The following is a 17,504-nucleotide window of genomic DNA, read 5'->3' as shown; positions in this document are numbered from 1 at the left end:
ACGTACTAATTATAAGCCTCAACTGTATTGGTAGAGATTTCTGTCAATACATATACATATATATATATATATATAAAATAAAGCGGGAACAAAGCGAGCATGATGTAAAGTCTAGGGTGCAAACTAACTAAATGCAGAATGCTGTGGGTAGATGGCTCTATGGAGAACTTGAGGGATGAAAATGGATGAAACGGTAAAGTTAGGGGCGCAAAGGAAAAGTATAAAAACCACAGATATTTTCTCTTTCCCGCAACTTCCCTTACTTTTGTCTTCCCACCAACCACCGCACTTGGCTCTGATTCACCAAATGAGCGACTCAGAGATCTGAGAGGGCGCACAGAGAGTCCGTACCGGCTTCGAATCTTCGCGCTCTGAGCTTCGTCGAGGTCAGTTCTGGTTTTGCATTTTCCGAATCGGGAGGCGAGTTCGACGTCTGATTTCATGCGCGATGATTTTGATTCTCGATGGGCTGCTCTCGGAGCAATTCTGTTAATTTTGTTGGATTCAGGTAGTCCGGTGGAAGCATTGATGAGTTTACATATCTGAGAGGACGCACAGAGTCCTGTACGAGCTTCGCTCCTCTGCCAACCACCGTATCTTCGCGCTCTGAGCTTCGTCGAGGTTAGTCTCGGTGTGCGTTCTCCGAACCTGGAGGAAAACTGATTTCGGTTTCCCTCCCCGTGCATTTTGAATCAGTGCTCTTGATTGTGTATCTGCTGATTGGGGAGCAATTTCCAAGGATGTTAGAAACTGCATCGTGATTTTATCTTTTTTTTTTTCCTCCTTTTTTTGGGTTATTTCTGTTGGATTCAGGTGGTCAGATGGAAGCCTTGATTAGTTTACGGATCAGACCTATCCGAACTCACTGGAAGCAGCATCGTCCCCCTTCTCTTCCTGCATATACATTGAAATTGACAAATAACTCGCAAAGAAATCGGGTCGGGATGATTAGCAGCTCGAAGCCATTCAATTCAGTATCTGTCTCGGTACAGCCCATGCAGACTGAAACATCGGGTCGCTTTGATAACACAGTGCCATCCAAAGGTACTGTATCGTCCATAACACCAGGAAAGAGAATCAAGTTATATTTCTTTTTGGTAGTGCAATGGCCATAACTTCTTTTAAACATTCTTTATACTTATGTAGAGTTTGTAATTTCCCGGTTTTCATCAAAACTAGTCTGTTACACACAGCTGCTTTCATGATGAATTCGGATTCATTAGCAAAGAAAACTTATGAAATCTTGCATATGTTTATTAAATTTATGGCATTTTATTACATCGCTTGATTGTTGCTTTGTTAAATTTGTAGAGGCACTTGATGTATGGAAAAATGCCGATGCCGTATGCTTCGACGTCGATAGCACTGTCTGTGTCGATGAGGGCATTGATGAACTCGCGGAGTTTTGTGGGGCCGGAAAGGCTGTTGCGGAATGGACAGTTAGGTAGTTCATTATAATATCACACCCCGTTGTCTCTGGCAATTCACACTTTCCTTGCATCATGAGTATCTATATTTGACTGTTTGTCTAATATGCTAGAGCAATGGGCGGTTCTGTCCCTTTCGAGGAAGCCCTGGCTGCAAGGTTATCATTGTTCTGTCCCTCCTCATTCCAGGTTCAAGATTTTCTCGAGAAGAGGCCACCGAGGTATGCAGACTAAGTTGATGTGAAAGAGCATTTGATATTTTTGCTCCGGTTCATTTTGTTTCACATCTACTGGGGCTCTTAAGAGGCTTTCATAGTTAGTCTGCTTTGTTAACTGTGTATGTTAAACGAAAACGAATTAATTTATGTCAAAATTGAAATAAAACATCGGTTCGTGCCCAACGTTTTTAGTTCTTGTAATCTGCCTGATTCAACAATTAGTGTGTTGAGTATTCGTAACCTTTTTCTGTAATTCTGTTGTTTAGCATAACATTGTTGATTGGTCATCGTTCTTAACCATGCCGAGGTTTACATTACTATCAGGACCACAACTGAACCATGAAATATTAGTATTGTTTCATTAGGAGCTTGTCTTTGTGTTAATCAATCGATCAGCATTGCCAACTACTCTAGCTTTTAGTATTTGTGTGGTGACGTTTGCATATGTTTCACTGGGTCCAATTAAGGAATATTGTGCAACATGTAGCTTTAGTTTGAACATGAGGGACGCAATTTCTTGATCCATAATATATTAAAAGGGCAGTTTTACACCGACATGTGCACCAAACTTGCATGATGACTTCTTTTAATACACCAACAGTGATTCACATAGAAAGGAACGAAATGTTCAACCTGACATGTAATTCATCTGTGACATCTTGAAATTTTGGAAAATGAGAAAATTTTTTGAAAAGGTTTTGATTGCAAATATCTTTGTAGTTACCGTCATCATATATCATCATCGAGTCCTGTTTAATGAACCATTGAAGATTCTTATGTTACTATTTACTAGATGTACTGGTATTAGGACTTGGAAGATTTCATGTATTTCTTAATTCTTTTATATTGGCTCCCATTAAATGATTGTTCTCTACTAGCCTGTGCTACATCTCAATGCTTGGCTTTGTTTATTTGTAGGATTTCTCCTGGGATTGATGAGTTGATCACAAAGTTGAAAGTGAATAAAACTGACGTGTATCTGATCTCTGGAGGATTTCGCCAAATGATCAATGTATGGACCACTGATGATCCTCTCTCTCTCTCTCTCTCTCTCTCTCACACACACACACACACATGTTTGGCGACACATTTAAGTGGAATTACAGTATAAAGAAAGAAGATAACAAAAAGTAATATGCACACTCCCAATTAACTTGGAGTTTATGTCATGGATATCATAGAATATAAGGATAGAAAAACTATAGGGAATGTTAGGATGTAGAAGTGGCGTGTACATATATCTATGGTTCTGAAGCAAACATTTTATTATAGAAAATCTAGTTTATCATGAAATTATGGAACTTCTCTTTGTAGCCTGTCGCATCAATCCTGGGGATTCCGCGTCAAAACATATTTGCCAATCAGCTGTTATTTGGAAATTCTGGGGAGTTTCTTGGATTCGACACCAATGAACCAACTTCTCGGAGTGGTGGTAAAGCTGCTGCAGTAGAGCAAATAAGAAAGGTCTTTTTTCTTCAGTTCGTCTGATGCTTTGTACAATGCAATTAAGTGCTGTCTTGGAAGTTTGAAACTCATGTATTGACAGGCGCGAGGATACGAGAAACTGGTCATGATTGGGGATGGTGCAACCGATCTGGAGGTGAGCAAAGCGATTCAAAGCTTCTATTTCTTCTCTTTGTGAGCTAAAAATCTCCTTTTAGGTGAACACTAAACATCTTGTGGTAATTTTAGTTTGTTGTGGTCCCGTCATCATGCATTTCGCTATCTGCATTTTGGGGATGGATTACTGGCTTTTATCTAATGTCTTGTGACCAATTCCTTCGAACCCACTACTCTGACTGCCAAAAAATTAGCAAGATGCTTATTTGCTTAATTGGGCCGTTCTTTTTGATGAAGAAAACAACTAATTTGAAAGAATGTTTTTCCTTTGTAGGCTCGTCGCCCAGGAGGTGCAGACCTGTTCATTTGCTATGCCGGTGTCCAACTCCGAGATGGTGTTGCAGCGAAAGCCGATTGGCTGGTTTTTAATTTTAAAGATTTGATAAATTCCTTAGAATGACGTCTCTATTTTTTCCCCCCTCGTTTCTCCTCATTTGGCCCCATTAGCTCAAGCTCCCATTGTTTCTCCTGCTCTTAAGGTTCCCTTTCCCTCCCTTTGTGGGCTAAGCTTTTATTTTTCCTGGATTAATTATTATTTAGAATTTACAATAAGAGCAAAACTCGTCTCGTGTGCATGTAATTGCCTTTTCATGTTTACTTGTTTTAGTTTGACTCGCATATAATTATGCTTCACAATTTTGGAAGCTATTGAACTCTGCGGCCGTGCCTTTTAATGGATATCTGGTGCCAATATCTATTCGGCCCATAATCTGAATACGAGGCTGTTGCAGTTCTCTCCTTGCGACACCAGTTCTCCGACGAATATTTATATTAATTAGTCCTTAAACTAATCTAACTGATTTTATTGAAAAACCAATCCAGAAAAAAGGCCCGAGAACAATGCTTGCTTGCTCCCGCTCAATTTGAAGCAACTAATAAATATTCTAGAATGTCTTTACAGACGACCGCGGAAGAACGAAAAGCAGAGAGAAAAAGGGGAAGATGAAGTCATAAACGCTTCGCAGAGATAAAATCATAAGCACTTCGCACCGGTAGTCACACATTATGATGAGCTGCTTCATTCTCTATGAGACCCAAAATAAATCTAAGAAAGAGCATCATGATCAGAACAAAAAATCCTGCACGAATAAGAGAGTTCACGAGAGTTCAAGGAGAGTTCGAGAGAGACAGAAGAGGAGGACATTGCCCCGACCACGCTATGGTATCTGGAAAGCCATCGATCATCAAGAGGTTACCATATACAGGCAACCTGGATTTGGGGTTTTATTATTTAGGCCCTTTTGGCAAAGTCACCATCCTCATCATCATCCCGGAAATTCCCTTCCACAGAATTGTCCTGTGAAAATCCTCCAGGAGCAGCCTCTCCCAAGTCGTTGCCTGCTCCAGCACCACTACCAACCCCAAACCCATCATTTGCACCATCTCCAACACCCGGAAAGCTGTCACTGCCACCACCTCCACCGGAGACGCCAAAGTTCCCAACACCACTACCATAGGCTCCACCACTCCCGCTTTCAAAAGCTCCGGCTCCATAATTGCTGCTTCCACCGTAGTTCCCGCCAGAACTCCCACCACTGCCATAACTGTCTCCTCCAGCAGGGCTGTTGTAACCTCCTCCACCAGCACCAAAGCCACCTCCACCATAACCCATGTTACCACCATCATAACCTCCCCCAGGAGGGCCATAATTGCCACCATAGCCAAAACCTTGTCCACCAAACCTTGGTTGCCTATCAGTGGCATAGTTCACCCTTATCCGTCGACCATGAAGGTCCTGATGGGAAAAAGGAAGCTTCATCAGCTTAAAACTATTCTGTAATGTGAAACTTCTGAATAGATCTCAAGTTGGGAAATATTAGCACATTGTTTACATCAACTAGGCAAATGCTAGTAACAGAGGAGCAGCAGATCAAAACTATGTTCCCAGGATTGTAATGCAACAAGAATATGCAAGTCCTAGACAGAACATCTCAGCCCTGTGAATTAGCACAACAAGAAACTTAAAAGGCAGGAACCATCACGCAGCAATTTCCGCTCTCTTGAATAAACCAAAATAAGGTGACAAATTACACTTCTGTAGACATGTTTTCCTATCAAAGCATGCAATCTTGGTCTAGTATTGTAGAGGGGAAAAATACTTTTAAAGATATTATCCTACTAAATGAAGAGTCATATGGGTTGTTCTCCCAGACCAACTCGGCATTACCTGGCCATCCAAAGCTTGAATCGCACTCGAGGCTTCCTCACTGGAGGTGTAGGTGATAAACCCAAATCCCCTGGATCTACCAGTTTCACGGTCACTGATAACTCTTGCTGTACCAAGCAACATAAACCAGCGTTATATTGAAAATTCAACAACACATTAGAAAATAATAATACAAAAAATAATCACTTATCAATAATAATAATAATAATAAATACAAAAAAAAAAAGTAGAAGAGTTACCCCCAATTTAACAACCCAAGAACAAGCATAAAACACTAATTATATTATCTAATTATTTAGATACAAAATCACAACAGAAGGACAGAAAGCTCAAAAAATGTGCTCAACTTGCTTCCTTCCCTTCTTACCTTCAACAACTTCACCATATTTGGAAAAAGCTTCTGTCAAGCCCTGCTGATCTGTGCCATAAGAGAGCCCTACAGTACAAAAATGAGAAAATCAGCATTGGGTTTAAATGTCAAAAGAGGTGTCAGAACTGCAAGTTGATATGAGATGTGGGATGTACCTCCAACAAAAAGTTTGGAAGATGACATGCATCTTATCACTTGAAAGATGAATGGTTTGGATGCAGAAATTTCCACAGTACTCTGCCTGCTCGCAGTCTGCTTAAGTATATTACCAACTTTACTGAAGAAAGCCATCTTCACCACCTACAAACAGCAGAGCAACTATATGCTTCAGTCAATTTTCTATACTGCAAATATATCATGAGATGGCAATCTCCATATACGTATCAGTTCAAAAGATAAAAGTAACAGGAAGAACAAACACCCCCATTTATGAGAGACTATGTTCAATCAAATTAGGACTAACAATTTAAAAGAAGACCAAAGAGAAAACAAAATCACATACTGTGGACTAATTTGGTGGCAACAATTAATCTGCCATCTCCATTTGCACTCTCCTAGCAGTATTAGTCATTATTCATGGGTTCCTTCATTAACCTCAATTCCCATTTCTCCAAGTTTCTTTCCACAGGAGTAGGTAGCTTCACTTTCTAGATTCTTTAAACGTGTGACTAAACCTCAAGATGAAAGGTATTATACATTACATGCTCAAAAGATCTATAAACGTTTTAATTCCTTCAACCACACCTCAAGCTCCGATCAAACGAATATTGCATGCGAGCAGCTCCTAGAGCTAAAGCTTGACATCATAACCTCGATCTATCTCTGAGTTTCAGTTACTAAGCATAGCACCATGATCGCTTCAGCACAATTTGCATCAATCAGCATGAGAAAAAGATTCAGTTATAAAGCACAAAACGCATTAGAGGTCAAAACACAGCAGAGTCACAGTGAAGCATGAAATGAGAAGGAAGAAATACACGGGAAGAACGAAAGAGCAGGCAATCTTAATCAAGGAGACTACCTAATAACCTCTGCCTATCTCGGAGGTTCATCATCCACTCTCAAAAATTCAGAAAAACTCAACAAGCCAGGGATTCAGTATCCATTTCATAGCTGAACGAAAGCGAATCAGATGAATCGCTTCGTCACGAATGACATCGCATCGATAAACGCGAGAAAACAACTCATCAGCTAGCAAGCACTCTAAATTCGTCAGAGCTCAAGCACACGCAGCAGGAATCAGAGAAGCAAGAACTGAGGACAAGAAATCAACGGGAACAGCGAAAGAGCTGACGATCTCGAACCGAAATCGCCATGGCAGCGAGAGAGAGAGAGAGAGTGAAGGAGGCTACCTTCTCTGAGCTTAAACCCTAGCGGAGAGACTTTCGTTCCCGATGCGCACAGAGGAGGAAGGGGTTTAAGGCGAGATCAAAATGAGAGTCGAGGTTTTTATATTTATTGAGGAAAATTAACCAGCTAGGGCAGAGCGCTTATATAGGACCGAGTTTCGGCCGTTGGATTGATTGACTGTACTCTTAGAGCCGCTGGATCGATATGTGGGCCCCATGGGAGAGACACCGGAAATATCTCGCCCTCCGCCTCCTCCTCGGGATCAATTGACAGTCTTACCCTTCGAAGTCCGACCTAATCTCGGACTCAGTCCCTACTGAATTATTTATTTATTTATTTTTACCGATTAAGCCACGACATATCTCAGTTTATTCATTAGCGAAATTAAACAATGAGATATCTCGGCTTATTGGCGCGACTAATCTTTTTCATGTGTGTAGGTTCAGACTTAACCACAAGATTTTTTGAACATGTGACGAGATTCTCCTCGCTCTCATGTTAAGCCCTTTTATATACTCCTTATAGATCGATGCTCTTTGACTGCATGATCGAATTTTTATGGCGATGACCACAGGGTTCATCGAACAATAGATCTAACTGGATAGTACAAATTTCCCAGGTTAGATCTATGTGGATAGTAAAAATCTCCTGGATTATTTCTTGAGTTCCATTTATGCTCGAGCATTTGGTCGAGAAGGGGAACGGACAGTTCGACATGATCGTCCAATCTTTATACACGATCTGATACTGCATCGTCCGGTTCCATGGTAGAACAATGCTATTTTCTCCGTAAGATCCTGCCAAGGCTTGTGCTAACATATGACTCAATGCAAGAGAATGACGGAACCTGTCAGGAGCCAGAAATGCCGATTTCCCATAATAAAACCAATAAGTCACAATTCTCAATTAGTCAGGGCACATACACAATCAAATCATCAACCACGGAAACTAAAGTACTACACCTCTTCACGACAATGTCATCGGGAAAAAAAAAATAAAAAATGAAGCAGTACATTCACCGTGTTACCGGAAACATTATGAGAAAATGAACCACCCTCTCCAATCTAAAATAAAAGACTGATAAGTTAACAGAATGGGGCAGAGGAAACCAAAGATGGTGCCTGTTCGTGCTACCCGCATTCCCTATAACAGAAAGGGGTGAAGAGACTAAATAAATGGAACAGGTATCGCATTTTTTTTTTATCTTTTTCACGTTAAGCATGCTTTATGACAAAAAGAACTGGTGACCGAAATAAGGCATGCTTATACCCCGCGAAGAGATGCGTTTATGCGGAGAAAACCTCTACACTATCAAAATTGCTTGCCTGCTACTAATCTTCTGCTATAGTTTATCCGTTTAGGCGGGAATGGGCCCACGGTTCCCGCCTCCACCACGTCCGCCTCTTCCGCTCCCATTCTGATAGGCTCCTCGTTGATAACCTTCTCCGCCTCGTCCCATAGGGGCCCTAGGACGAGCCGAAAATTCGCCGTGACTTCTGAATTCACTTCTCCCATAGCCCCGACCTCCACCAAAACCTCCACGGCCCCTGAAGTTCTCATTCCTGAACCCACCTCTTCCAGAAGAAAACCTCCCTCTTCCACTGCTCATAACTGTGCAACGAAGAACTTGTCAAACTTGAGCTTCTATCCTTCGAAATGGGTAATTATTTACTTAAAGAGTAATATGGACAATCACAAAATTTCATCACCTCGGTTGTTGGCTCTCTTCTCTTCGACCAATGCTAGACGATCCCCAATCAGTATCGGCGATGCCTAAGATTTTGCATTAGGCCAACAATTAGCAAAGAGACCGTAATACATAAACAAATGTGAGCCAGAAGTGAAAGTACTATCAGGGAACTCATATGGCAAAACATAAACTGCAAAGAGCACAACTGTAATAACAAGAAGAAAAGAATTTGCTTTCGGGTTGGGATATACCTCTAGTGCACTCTGCATGGAACCCTGATTTTCAAACTCAACAAAACCAAAACACGACCCCTGCTGTTCAACACCAAAAGAAAGAATGACTGTAAATAATCGACTGAAAATGCACTATTGAGAAGGATTAGCCCAATTGACCACGAACAAGACCTTGGTGCTCCTAACTTGAATGCCTTCGGCCTTGATGGGTCCAAATTTCTTGAACACTTCTTCAAGTAGTTCAAAAGTTGCATCATAAGGCAAGTTCTTTACATATATGGAATGACCTTCACCTGCAGATATTACGAGCTGCAACTCAGAGAAGAAGATCTAAAGAGAAAAATATAGCATAGCCATTAAGCAAATCAGATCTTATCTCTCCCATCTCGAAGGATAAGCTTGACCTGTTATCTACTTAGTTGCTTTGGGTTGTAAGACAAGCGTTTATGTGAGCAAAAAAAACCTTTAAAATGCCTAAATTTTCAGAGCTTAAAATCAAGTCATCTAAGTACCTTCTGGAGCAGTGCTGCTCTCTGGAACAACATCAATGCTAGGGCCTGATGGCGCAGGAGCAGGAGGCTTTGCAAGTAATTGTGGGGTATCCTTTGTGGGAGAAGCCTTCGCTGTGCTAGATGGTGCATGAACTTTATGAGGCACAACATTTCCTTGCATTACCTTCAACTGTATACTTCACAAGTTAAATAAGCAAAAAAGCATCACCACTCGCAAGGCACAACATAAGAACTATAAGCAGTAACTCACTATCGATGCGTAAGACTTTTTAGGAGCATCCTCCTCATTTGCAGGTGCTGTGTCAAGAGAAAGGGTTTGGGGTTCTACAGCCTCGTCTTCAACAACAGATTCTTCATTTCCAGTAAGATCACAAATTTCAGGACCATTACTAAGATCTTCCTCCTCAAAGGATGTTGCTGGTTCCACTGCTGGTTGATCAGGTGCAGTCGGGGGCTCTGAACATGAAAGAGAGATACAACATTGAACGGGAGGCATGTAGAAGACAATACACAGAACATGACAGCTGCCTACCTGGTTCAGGAGTCGAGGCAGGTGCCGGTATACTGTCACTGATACCATTAGATGGGATGGGGTTGATGGGTTCTGATTCATTCTCCCCAAGATACCTAAAAACATCATTCAGAACGAAGTATCCTTTTTCTTGAGGAGCTAGAAAGAACGTCTGAGTGAAATTCCTTCTCACACCATCCTTCCCAGTTAAGCAACCAGTTACCAGAACAATCACTCCTCTCCCATGAGACTCCTGAGCATCAGCAGTTTTTATCTCTGCTGTGAAATCTTCGTAGTTCAAGGATAGTATCTTTTCATTAATTGCCTGCTTCACCGCATTGAGAATGCATTCTATCAGTCAATTTTTCTGAAGTGTAATCCAGCAGAAATCTGAAATCAGTGTTTAGTGTAAATGCTCACTGGAAAAATAATCAGACCCAAAGTGATTGGAGCATGTACTAAAAAGATCTAGTCATGGAAAATCGGCTATTTGTTTACAGATATTCCATATTTCTCCAAGTCTAGTGTACCACTACTATGTGGCCACTTGGAGTAAAAGTATGATGCTTGACAATTGACATACTTGAGTTTCCTCTGAATATCTTTTCCCCCGCTTTTTCTACATTCACCAAAGCAAGTTTAATCGTAATTGTGCTAACGGTCCACAACCATATTAGAATACGGAGAATGAGAAAAAGTAACTTGGATGAAATTCAAATAGTTCGTGCAGCGTCATTCTCTACCCTAAGTAGCCACAGAGTAGTATTGGTAATTCGGAATATCAAAAGGTCAGCAAGAGTTAATGCGCCGAATACTTTCAGTCTTGAGGATTCCAGAATAGTAATGGGCGTTAGTTACTATGACTTCACACCAACACAACAACAACCAATTCACAAGCTAATATCCATGAAGGCTGTCAATAGAGATACTTGATACATGCAGAACCAGCTCGATTTAATCAAATTATCAAGCTCATAAAACATTTTAAAGGAGAATAAAACTTGAACCCAATGTAGCAAGTCTTGGTAATATAAAGAGGTCCTGGCAGCACTGATAAACTTACTTGCGTTGTAGTCACGGTAGTCATTTCACCACCAGCATCTGGTCGACTTAGCAAACTTGAATCTTGGTAAAATCTGTGCACCAGTCCTGGGGACTGGTGAAGTATGTGGTAATACTGCTCCACAAAGGCATTGCCAACAACTCGAGCAGTAGGAGCAGAAGTCGTACCTGCCTCCTGCATTGCCATCTAGAGTAGACACGACAAAGTAACATGTCAATAAGCAGCATTCTAAATGTAACAATCATTGTGAAATAAGAGTGCCACCATTTCTTGATAGCAAATAAGGGGCCAGCAACTTCAAGCTCACGAAAATTTAAAATTCAAATAAAAGGGTCGTAGTTTCTCATTTTACTCAACCTAATTGCTCCGATGAGAAATCAACCTCAGGAAGTCATTGAGACAGCATACTTAAGAATTAGTAATAACGGCACAAACAAAAGCTAGTCAAACAACATACTTACCGTGTCAGTCACATTGTCAGTGTCATGCATAACAGTTGAATCAATATTATACACGCGAATATACTACAGCAGAAACACATTTCATTGCTACCGGGAAAAAAAAGAGTATGGGAAGGAAGCGGGTAAGCAACAAGCAGCTAAAAGCCAAGTTAAACCTCATAATAAGTGACAGTTGCTGGCAACACGAGACATGTCCAGATGGTAATAAAGCCAATTAATGCAAGAAAAAGCAAAGCTGCGATTTTTCATGCAGCAGTCATGCATTATCAGTTAATTGGAATAACAGTAACAGTGTCGCAGAACACATTCCATCACGACCACCAGGATTTAAGTGGAAATTTTTGAACTTTAAGTTTGAAAATACATCAAACGGTTGAGAGGTAAGCTACTAGAGGTAACCGAAAATCTTAAACAGCAACATTACAGACCCAAGAAGCATCATTGCAGCTCAAATGAAGATAAAAAAACGAATGCCTTCCGACTATAGAGCAGCTCCTAAATCCTAAATCAACAGCAACGCAACTGACAGACCGAAAAAGACAAATCCATGACAAAGAAACGCGCTTCGGTGAGCTACGCTCGAGCATGGAGTCAACGGAGCTTCGGACAAAAGCAGTATTTGCCGAAACAGCACAACCACAGGCAGCTCAGAAGAGAAGTGCTGGACTTGACACCAAGCTAAACGAAGACAAAACCCTAGATCAACAAGACCTAACCCCAGATCACACCGCAAGCTCGAGCGAGCTGGCAGAAGTTTGGGGACGGGGATGCTGAGCTCGATCACGGAATCTCTGCATTAATCAGAGATCTCTGCCGCCGCTCCCCGTTAAATGGCGGAGATCGGGGGGATGCTGAAGAGGCAGGCGGATAAGGGGGGGAGAGGAGATCGGAGGAGACGAAATGGTACCTGTCGCCGGTCGGTGATCTGAGGTCGGAGAGAGGGATAGATCTGTACTTTCTCCTTCGCTTTTGGAGGAACAGAGAGAGAGAGAGAGTCGAACAGCAGATGGTGTGGTGTGGTGTCTAAAGGGAACGGAGGACTGAGCAATTTAACTTTTTTTACACTTAAGGAAACCTTTTTTTTCTCTCTTTTAATAGAATTATTAACTAAATTTTTATTAAAAAAAAAAGATAGCAATGATCCTAAAAATTTGCTATTTTTTGAACTAATCCTATAAGTTTAAATTTATAAAAAAGCAGTCATAAAACGTTTAAAAAAGCGATAGATTTGATTCATTCTGTAACTGATCATTAACGAACGCTGGCATAGACATTATGCCATTAAAATTATTACTTGGCGATATTTAACAAATAGAATATTAAAAACAAACAAATAAAATTAAAATTAAAAGATGAAAACAGAAATGGGGATCTAGATCGGGGTCTGGGCTCCCCCTTTCTACCATCCCCCTCCCGACAACAGTGGCAACCTCATCGGGAGAGATGGGAGGCCGAAATGGGGAACCCAGCCCCCAAATCGAACCTCCCTACACCCATGTTTCTCTGTTCAAATAGAGAAACAAGGGGTCGGGAAAACAGAGAAACGGGGGGTGGGGGAGGTCCGAGTCGAGAGAGCCCTTTCAGCCACCTCTTCCTCCTAGCAAGGTTGCCGAAGGCACTAGAGCCCCTGTCGACCTCGTTAGGAGAGAGAGGAGACCGGAAGGGCTCTCCCATCCGGACTTTCCCCTTGTAACAACCCATCCCCGATAGGTCAGGGCTAGGTCTCCCTTTTAAAAAAAAAATGCCAAATTATTTTTCCATTTTTAGTTTTTTTGTATTTGTTTTTTAATTTTTTTTCTTATTTTATAAAATTCCAAATTATTTTTTCTTTTTCTGATTTTTTTAAAAAATATTTTAAAATTTTATTTATTTTGAAATATTTTTATTTTTAAAATTTTATACATTTTTAAAATTTTAATTTGATTTTAGTTAATTTTATTCTATTTAAATATTTTTCTACATTTATTATGTTATGTTATAAATCTTTAAGAATTATCTGACGTGTCGTGTGATAGTTGGTCCGCGCGTGTCAGATTGGAAGCCAGTTATAACCATTTTGGCAATGTTATGTCCACGTCAATGTCCATCAACGGTCGGTTACGAAATAGACCAAATTCGCCACTTTTCAAAACGTTTTAGGACTGTTTTTTGCAAACTTAAACTTATAGAGCTCTAGTTCAAAAAATGTCATGCTTTTAAGACCATTGTTATCTTTTTTCCTATTTAGGGAAAAGATAGCAAATTAATAAAAAAATCAAGAATTTTTTTAAAAAAAAGATCTTTGTCCATAAGGTGACAAAGTCATTCCTGGATTTTGTACGAGGGAATGCTATCTCGCTGCTCATCCATCTCATTCCGTTTGCGTTTCTTCGAAGGAAGATTCGGCATGAATTGGACTGAAACGAATTGGTATCAGGTTGAAGCGCCTAGCAGCTTGTACACGGCTCAGCTCGCCATTCGTATTCTGGCCTTATGCTTCCTGTCAAACCATACATACGCAGATATGCTGTAACGAGATAAGAACATTGCGACAACGAAGATAGAATTCCGAATAGATTATGACAACCGCGTCGGTTCAGGCACTCAATCCGACAGCCAAACTCGCTACTAATGATCAGCTATTATCCTTGGAACTCTTCTTTTTTCTTTTTTTTTTTTTGGTGTGGGAGATGAATAAGTGAGCTCAACTATTTATACTAGTTGTCTATTATATACAGGGGAGCTGCCATTGTCGAAGGTCCTCTATCCATTGTCGTGTCCCATTGATCCGAATCCAAAATTTGCCTTTCCTTTTGAAATAACTCGCTCATTTCTTCTGTCCAAGCTCGATAGTCTTATGCTGCTGCGTGGAATTGGATGATATGCCCGACTCCGTCCCGTTTGAGTCACTCTGCTGATTTTGCTGCTGAAACTGAAAATGGAGCCGAAATTGGAAATTTTGCCTTTGATTTGAATTGTTTGCGTTGATTCCGGACTTTGAATTTATGCTCAATGTAACTTGAGTTCTTATTGGGCTTAGCCCTTAATTATTTTATAATCATATTAATATATAACATATAAGTAAGATTTGATTTTGAATTCCATGTGTGGAGCCTGAAGGATGACTAGCTTGCTACTTGATTTTGTAATTAAGACTTTCATGGGAAGATTAAGGTCTTGTTTGGTGGCAAGATGATTTATTAGCTGACTTTTTCCATTTCTCAGCTTTAAAAAAAATCATATTTTTCTGGAAATGTCTAGCAAAATGAAAGAAATTTCAATGTCATTTTCAATTTTTCCCAAAAAGCTTCTTTTTTTTTTTTGCAGTGGAAGGGGCCAAAACCAAAAGAGCTCCACAGCCAAACACACCCTAACTCTCTCTTTGATAGGCTAGCCAGCTTTACGTTCATATCTTTGTTAATATATGCTTCTTCTTCTTTTTTAAATTTCAGGTTGTAACCTATTCTAAAGTTTACTGCAGTTTGGATTAATTTAAACAACATTCTTAAGAATATTATTTTGAACCTTAGATGTTGAAACATCATAATCTTTGCTATTTCTTCATTGACAGCAACAGGAGTACACAGCAATGGCTCCGAGAAAGCCCGATTCGATCGCTATGTTTGATGTTGATGGAACTTTCACTGCTCCTCGAAAGGTATGAAGTATCTTCTCTCATTTACTTTTAAGTGCTCGCATGTCCAATCTTTCTTTTGCGGCATCAAAGGACCAGCTTGCTTACCTTTGTCATGTCATCACAGTGTTGTGCTGCACTTGAAGCAGGCCTTCCAATTGGTTTTTGATTTAGTGTTATCTTGGTCTCTAGGTGGCTACTCCTCTGATGTTAGAGTTCATGAAGGAACTCCGAAAGGTGGGTTCTTGCTGATCTAACTCTAAATATCCTTGAAATTCCTCCACTTCAAATTCGCTTAATAAAGAAAAATGAAATTAATTATAAATTATAAAGTAAGGGAAGGCCCGGCCGACTGTTTATCAAAAACACAGGCCTCCGCAAAGCCGTAAGACCATGTATAGGGGCTGATGCCTGCCCAGTGCCGGAAGGTCAAAGAAGTTTTCGATGGCCTTGTATGTGTTGGGGGTGTTTCTCTGGCGCAACTGATTACTTTTTCTGTTTTCGTAAATTCCAGAGCTTGAAGTTGTTTCTGGGAGAGGAAAAACTGAAGGTAAGAGCAGTCATCTTCTTGCCAGTCTTGTTTTACCAGGAATAACTCATGCCAAGGGTGGTGAAGCCAATAGCTTCCTATAGGATCATCCTTGTTCATGCTTAGCTCTTAGCACAATTTGTTTTCTAACGGGAAGTTCTTAATTTTCAGTGGTTTATTAATCTTACGCTTCGCTACATTGCCAATTTGGACATTCCGATAAAGGGTTGGCAGCACCCACGCCTTCGAATTAGTTGTTCGGTCGATTTTTATGTTTCCATGGCCTTTTAACTCTGAAAATATTCCTCAGGAGAACATTCATAGAGTTCAGAAACGGGATGTTGAATGTATCCCCAATTAGGCGAGACTGCAGCCAGGAAGAAAGAGATGAATTTGAAAAATATGACGAGGAACCTTTTTAAAAGGTGCTGGAGATTTCTTTTTATTCGCAGATATGGTAAATTTAGCTTTACAAGTTCATTTTCCAAGAACGATGCAGATCATATATGAGAATGCTGTCTAAGCGTGAAGCTTACAATACCTGGTAGTTGAACGTCAGCTCTATCTATTCGAACCGCACTATGTATTGGGCATTATTAGGATAGCCACGATCATAAATCTTATACAACTTTTGTCAATCCAATCGCCGGATTTGATTAGAAAATATTGAAACGACATCTTTATATCGAGTCTTTTCCGTTGAAAAGAAACTCATAGGCATTACTTGCTTCTTTATATGGCTGAGGTAGTTTTTGCAGATCGGATAACAAGGATTGCTTTTTTGAGCATTTTCATGCTGATGTTAGGCATATTCCTTATGCAATATGATGCGTACAGATGTTCCCTTGACAAAAAAATCTGAATAGTTGTTCATTCGAGGACAGATCACTGAATATTTGCACATACTTTTTTGCTTTTCATGAATTTCTCTCCCCCAGTTTTTCAGAAATTAGACAAAACCTTTTACAATTTCATATCTGCAGTCTGATGGTAGCCCTTAATAATGGCAGTCACTCGTCATGCATTCTCGTACATGCAGCTCTTATGCTTCTGCAGACAAATGATCTTAAGTACTCCGTAGCCTCTAGCCCTTGATTTCCACTTTTCTCTATGCATCTGCACAATCAGTTGCCTCAAGAATCAGTTTGGTCCGGAACGTTAATCGAGTAATAAATTCCCAAGCACAATGGCCTCCATAAAATAGCAGTTGAAATTCGGTACTTACAAGCAGAGTTCCTCGAACAACGGGATTCCGAAAGGTTCGAATGATCAACTCTGCAATCAGTTGTTAGAATCAATAGGTCTTCGAATCGTTCATTTGAAAAAATTGAAACCATTATTATTGGATGATCCTACTTGCCTAAAATATACTATCCTTTTTTTACCGGACCTCATCGCGGAAAGATCAAAAAAAATAATTTATAACTTGATGGGATTATCCCTCTTTCCTTTTTTTGCCTGTTATTATGAGCTTGGACACTTCGTAACTGTGGGCCCTGACTTCAAGAAACCAGTTGTCCTAAAGTTTGCATTGTAGCGAATTACCTCATTCCGGTCACGAACACGGTGTGGATATGCTGGTCGTTGGATGCCCCGCCTTTGCTGAACTTTCCCATCGGATCATCGGGTTGCATCCATATGTGCAGCAGATTTTACCCTGAAATAAAGAAGAAGAGAGCTGCCGATCAATCTAGAAAGGAGGCGGCGCCTGCATCTACCCTCCACCGATGTTGAAAATTG

At 40.4% G+C, this 17,504-nt stretch overlaps 4 protein-coding genes across 11 annotated transcripts; 2 read left to right on the top strand and 2 right to left on the bottom strand.

Moving 5' to 3' along the window:
* Positions 1 to 230: 230 nt before the first annotated feature.
* Positions 231 to 3,956, top strand: LOC116188016 (phosphoserine phosphatase, chloroplastic). Of its 2 annotated transcripts, XM_031517115.1 has the most exons (9): positions 231 to 386; positions 509 to 621; positions 814 to 1,044; positions 1,312 to 1,444; positions 1,541 to 1,648; positions 2,564 to 2,657; positions 2,960 to 3,109; positions 3,192 to 3,245; positions 3,540 to 3,956. In XM_031517115.1, exons 3-9 carry the CDS (start codon positions 822 to 824, stop codon positions 3,663 to 3,665), a joined length of 888 nt encoding a protein of 295 aa, XP_031372975.1. In that variant the 5' UTR covers positions 231 to 386; positions 509 to 621; positions 814 to 821; the 3' UTR covers positions 3,666 to 3,956. The 2 variants fall into 2 exon arrangements, with proteins under 2 accessions (XP_031372975.1, XP_031372976.1); XM_031517116.1 differs by lacking the exon at positions 509 to 621 and having other exon boundaries at positions 255 to 386.
* A 171-nt stretch (positions 3,957 to 4,127) lies between these two features.
* On the bottom strand, positions 4,128 to 7,307 carry LOC116188017 (glycine-rich RNA-binding protein 3, mitochondrial-like). 2 transcript variants are annotated; one of them, XM_031517117.1, is made up of 5 exons: positions 7,155 to 7,307; positions 5,958 to 6,102; positions 5,800 to 5,868; positions 5,433 to 5,539; positions 4,128 to 5,000 (listed from the first exon to the last, which is right to left on the bottom strand). In XM_031517117.1, the coding sequence occupies exons 2-5, from the start codon at positions 6,091 to 6,093 to the stop codon at positions 4,497 to 4,499; spliced, it is 816 nt and encodes a 271-aa protein (XP_031372977.1). In that variant the 5' UTR covers positions 6,094 to 6,102; positions 7,155 to 7,307; the 3' UTR covers positions 4,128 to 4,496. The 2 variants fall into 2 exon arrangements, with proteins under 2 accessions (XP_031372977.1, XP_031372978.1); XM_031517118.1 differs by having other exon boundaries at positions 5,958 to 6,120; positions 7,155 to 7,247.
* A 695-nt stretch (positions 7,308 to 8,002) lies between these two features.
* LOC116187662 (nuclear transport factor 2) lies at positions 8,003 to 12,685 on the bottom strand. Of its 5 annotated transcripts, none has more exons than XM_031516531.1 (9): positions 12,530 to 12,685; positions 11,162 to 11,347; positions 10,120 to 10,426; positions 9,838 to 10,043; positions 9,588 to 9,756; positions 9,247 to 9,368; positions 9,094 to 9,156; positions 8,862 to 8,925; positions 8,003 to 8,763 (listed from the first exon to the last, which is right to left on the bottom strand). In XM_031516531.1, the coding sequence occupies exons 2-9, from the start codon at positions 11,345 to 11,347 to the stop codon at positions 8,510 to 8,512; spliced, it is 1,371 nt and encodes a 456-aa protein (XP_031372391.1). In that variant the 5' UTR covers positions 12,530 to 12,685; the 3' UTR covers positions 8,003 to 8,509. The 5 variants fall into 5 exon arrangements, with proteins under 5 accessions (XP_031372391.1, XP_031372395.1, XP_031372394.1 ...); XM_031516535.1 differs by having other exon boundaries at positions 9,094 to 9,153; XM_031516534.1 differs by having other exon boundaries at positions 10,120 to 10,423.
* Positions 12,686 to 13,950: 1,265 nt separating this feature from the next.
* Positions 13,951 to 16,754, top strand: LOC116187664 (phosphomannomutase-like). 2 transcript variants are annotated; one of them, XM_031516540.1, is made up of 5 exons: positions 13,951 to 15,053; positions 15,173 to 15,259; positions 15,428 to 15,472; positions 15,750 to 15,785; positions 15,936 to 16,754. In XM_031516540.1, the coding sequence occupies exons 2-5, from the start codon at positions 15,191 to 15,193 to the stop codon at positions 16,053 to 16,055; spliced, it is 270 nt and encodes an 89-aa protein (XP_031372400.1). In that variant the 5' UTR covers positions 13,951 to 15,053; positions 15,173 to 15,190; the 3' UTR covers positions 16,056 to 16,754. The 2 variants fall into 2 exon arrangements, with proteins under 2 accessions (XP_031372400.1, XP_031372399.1); XM_031516539.1 differs by lacking the exon at positions 13,951 to 15,053 and having other exon boundaries at positions 15,068 to 15,259.
* The last annotated feature ends 750 nt before the right edge of the window (positions 16,755 to 17,504 follow it).

Source organism: Punica granatum, chromosome 8 (genome assembly GCF_007655135.1).
Source record: "Punica granatum isolate Tunisia-2019 chromosome 8, ASM765513v2, whole genome shotgun sequence".
In the NCBI taxonomy this organism is placed as follows: Eukaryota; Viridiplantae; Streptophyta; class Magnoliopsida; order Myrtales; family Lythraceae; genus Punica; species Punica granatum.
Note: the sequence above shows the minus strand (reverse complement) of the source record. Positions and strands in the feature narration are given on the sequence as shown.

Bases quoted from the DNA above. Each gene is read 5' to 3' on its own strand.
- LOC116187664 (XM_031516540.1), top strand. From the start codon at position 15,191: ATGGCTCCGAGAAAGCCCGATTCGATCGCTATGTTTGATGTTGATGGA. The intron at 15,260-15,427 runs GTATGAAGTATC...CTTGGTCTCTAG, and splicing joins CTTTCACTGCTCCTCGAAAG to GTGGCTACTCCTCTGATGTT. The intron at 15,786-15,935 runs GTAAGAGCAGTC...CTTAATTTTCAG, and splicing joins TGGGAGAGGAAAAACTGAAG to TGGTTTATTAATCTTACGCT.
- LOC116188017 (XM_031517117.1), bottom strand. From the start codon at position 6,093: ATGGCTTTCTTCAGTAAAGTTGGTAATATACTTAAGCAGACTGCGAGC. The intron at 5,869-5,957 runs GTACATCCCACA...TTTGTACTGTAG, and splicing joins TTCCAAACTTTTTGTTGGAG to GGCTCTCTTATGGCACAGAT. The intron at 5,001-5,432 runs GTAATGCCGAGT...TTTTCCCATCAG, and splicing joins TTCAAGCTTTGGATGGCCAG to GACCTTCATGGTCGACGGAT.
- LOC116188016 (XM_031517115.1), top strand. From the start codon at position 822: ATGGAAGCCTTGATTAGTTTACGGATCAGACCTATCCGAACTCACTGG. The intron at 1,045-1,311 runs GTACTGTATCGT...TTAAATTTGTAG, and splicing joins TAACACAGTGCCATCCAAAG to AGGCACTTGATGTATGGAAA. The intron at 3,110-3,191 runs GTCTTTTTTCTT...ATGTATTGACAG, and splicing joins CAGTAGAGCAAATAAGAAAG to GCGCGAGGATACGAGAAACT.
- LOC116187662 (XM_031516531.1), bottom strand. From the start codon at position 11,347: ATGGCAATGCAGGAGGCAGGTACGACTTCTGCTCCTACTGCTCGAGTT. The intron at 9,369-9,587 runs GTACTTAGATGA...TAATATCTGCAG, and splicing joins GAGCAGCACTGCTCCAGAAG to GTGAAGGTCATTCCATATAT. The intron at 8,926-9,093 runs GTATATCCCAAC...GCAAAATCTTAG, and splicing joins CCATGCAGAGTGCACTAGAG to GCATCGCCGATACTGATTGG.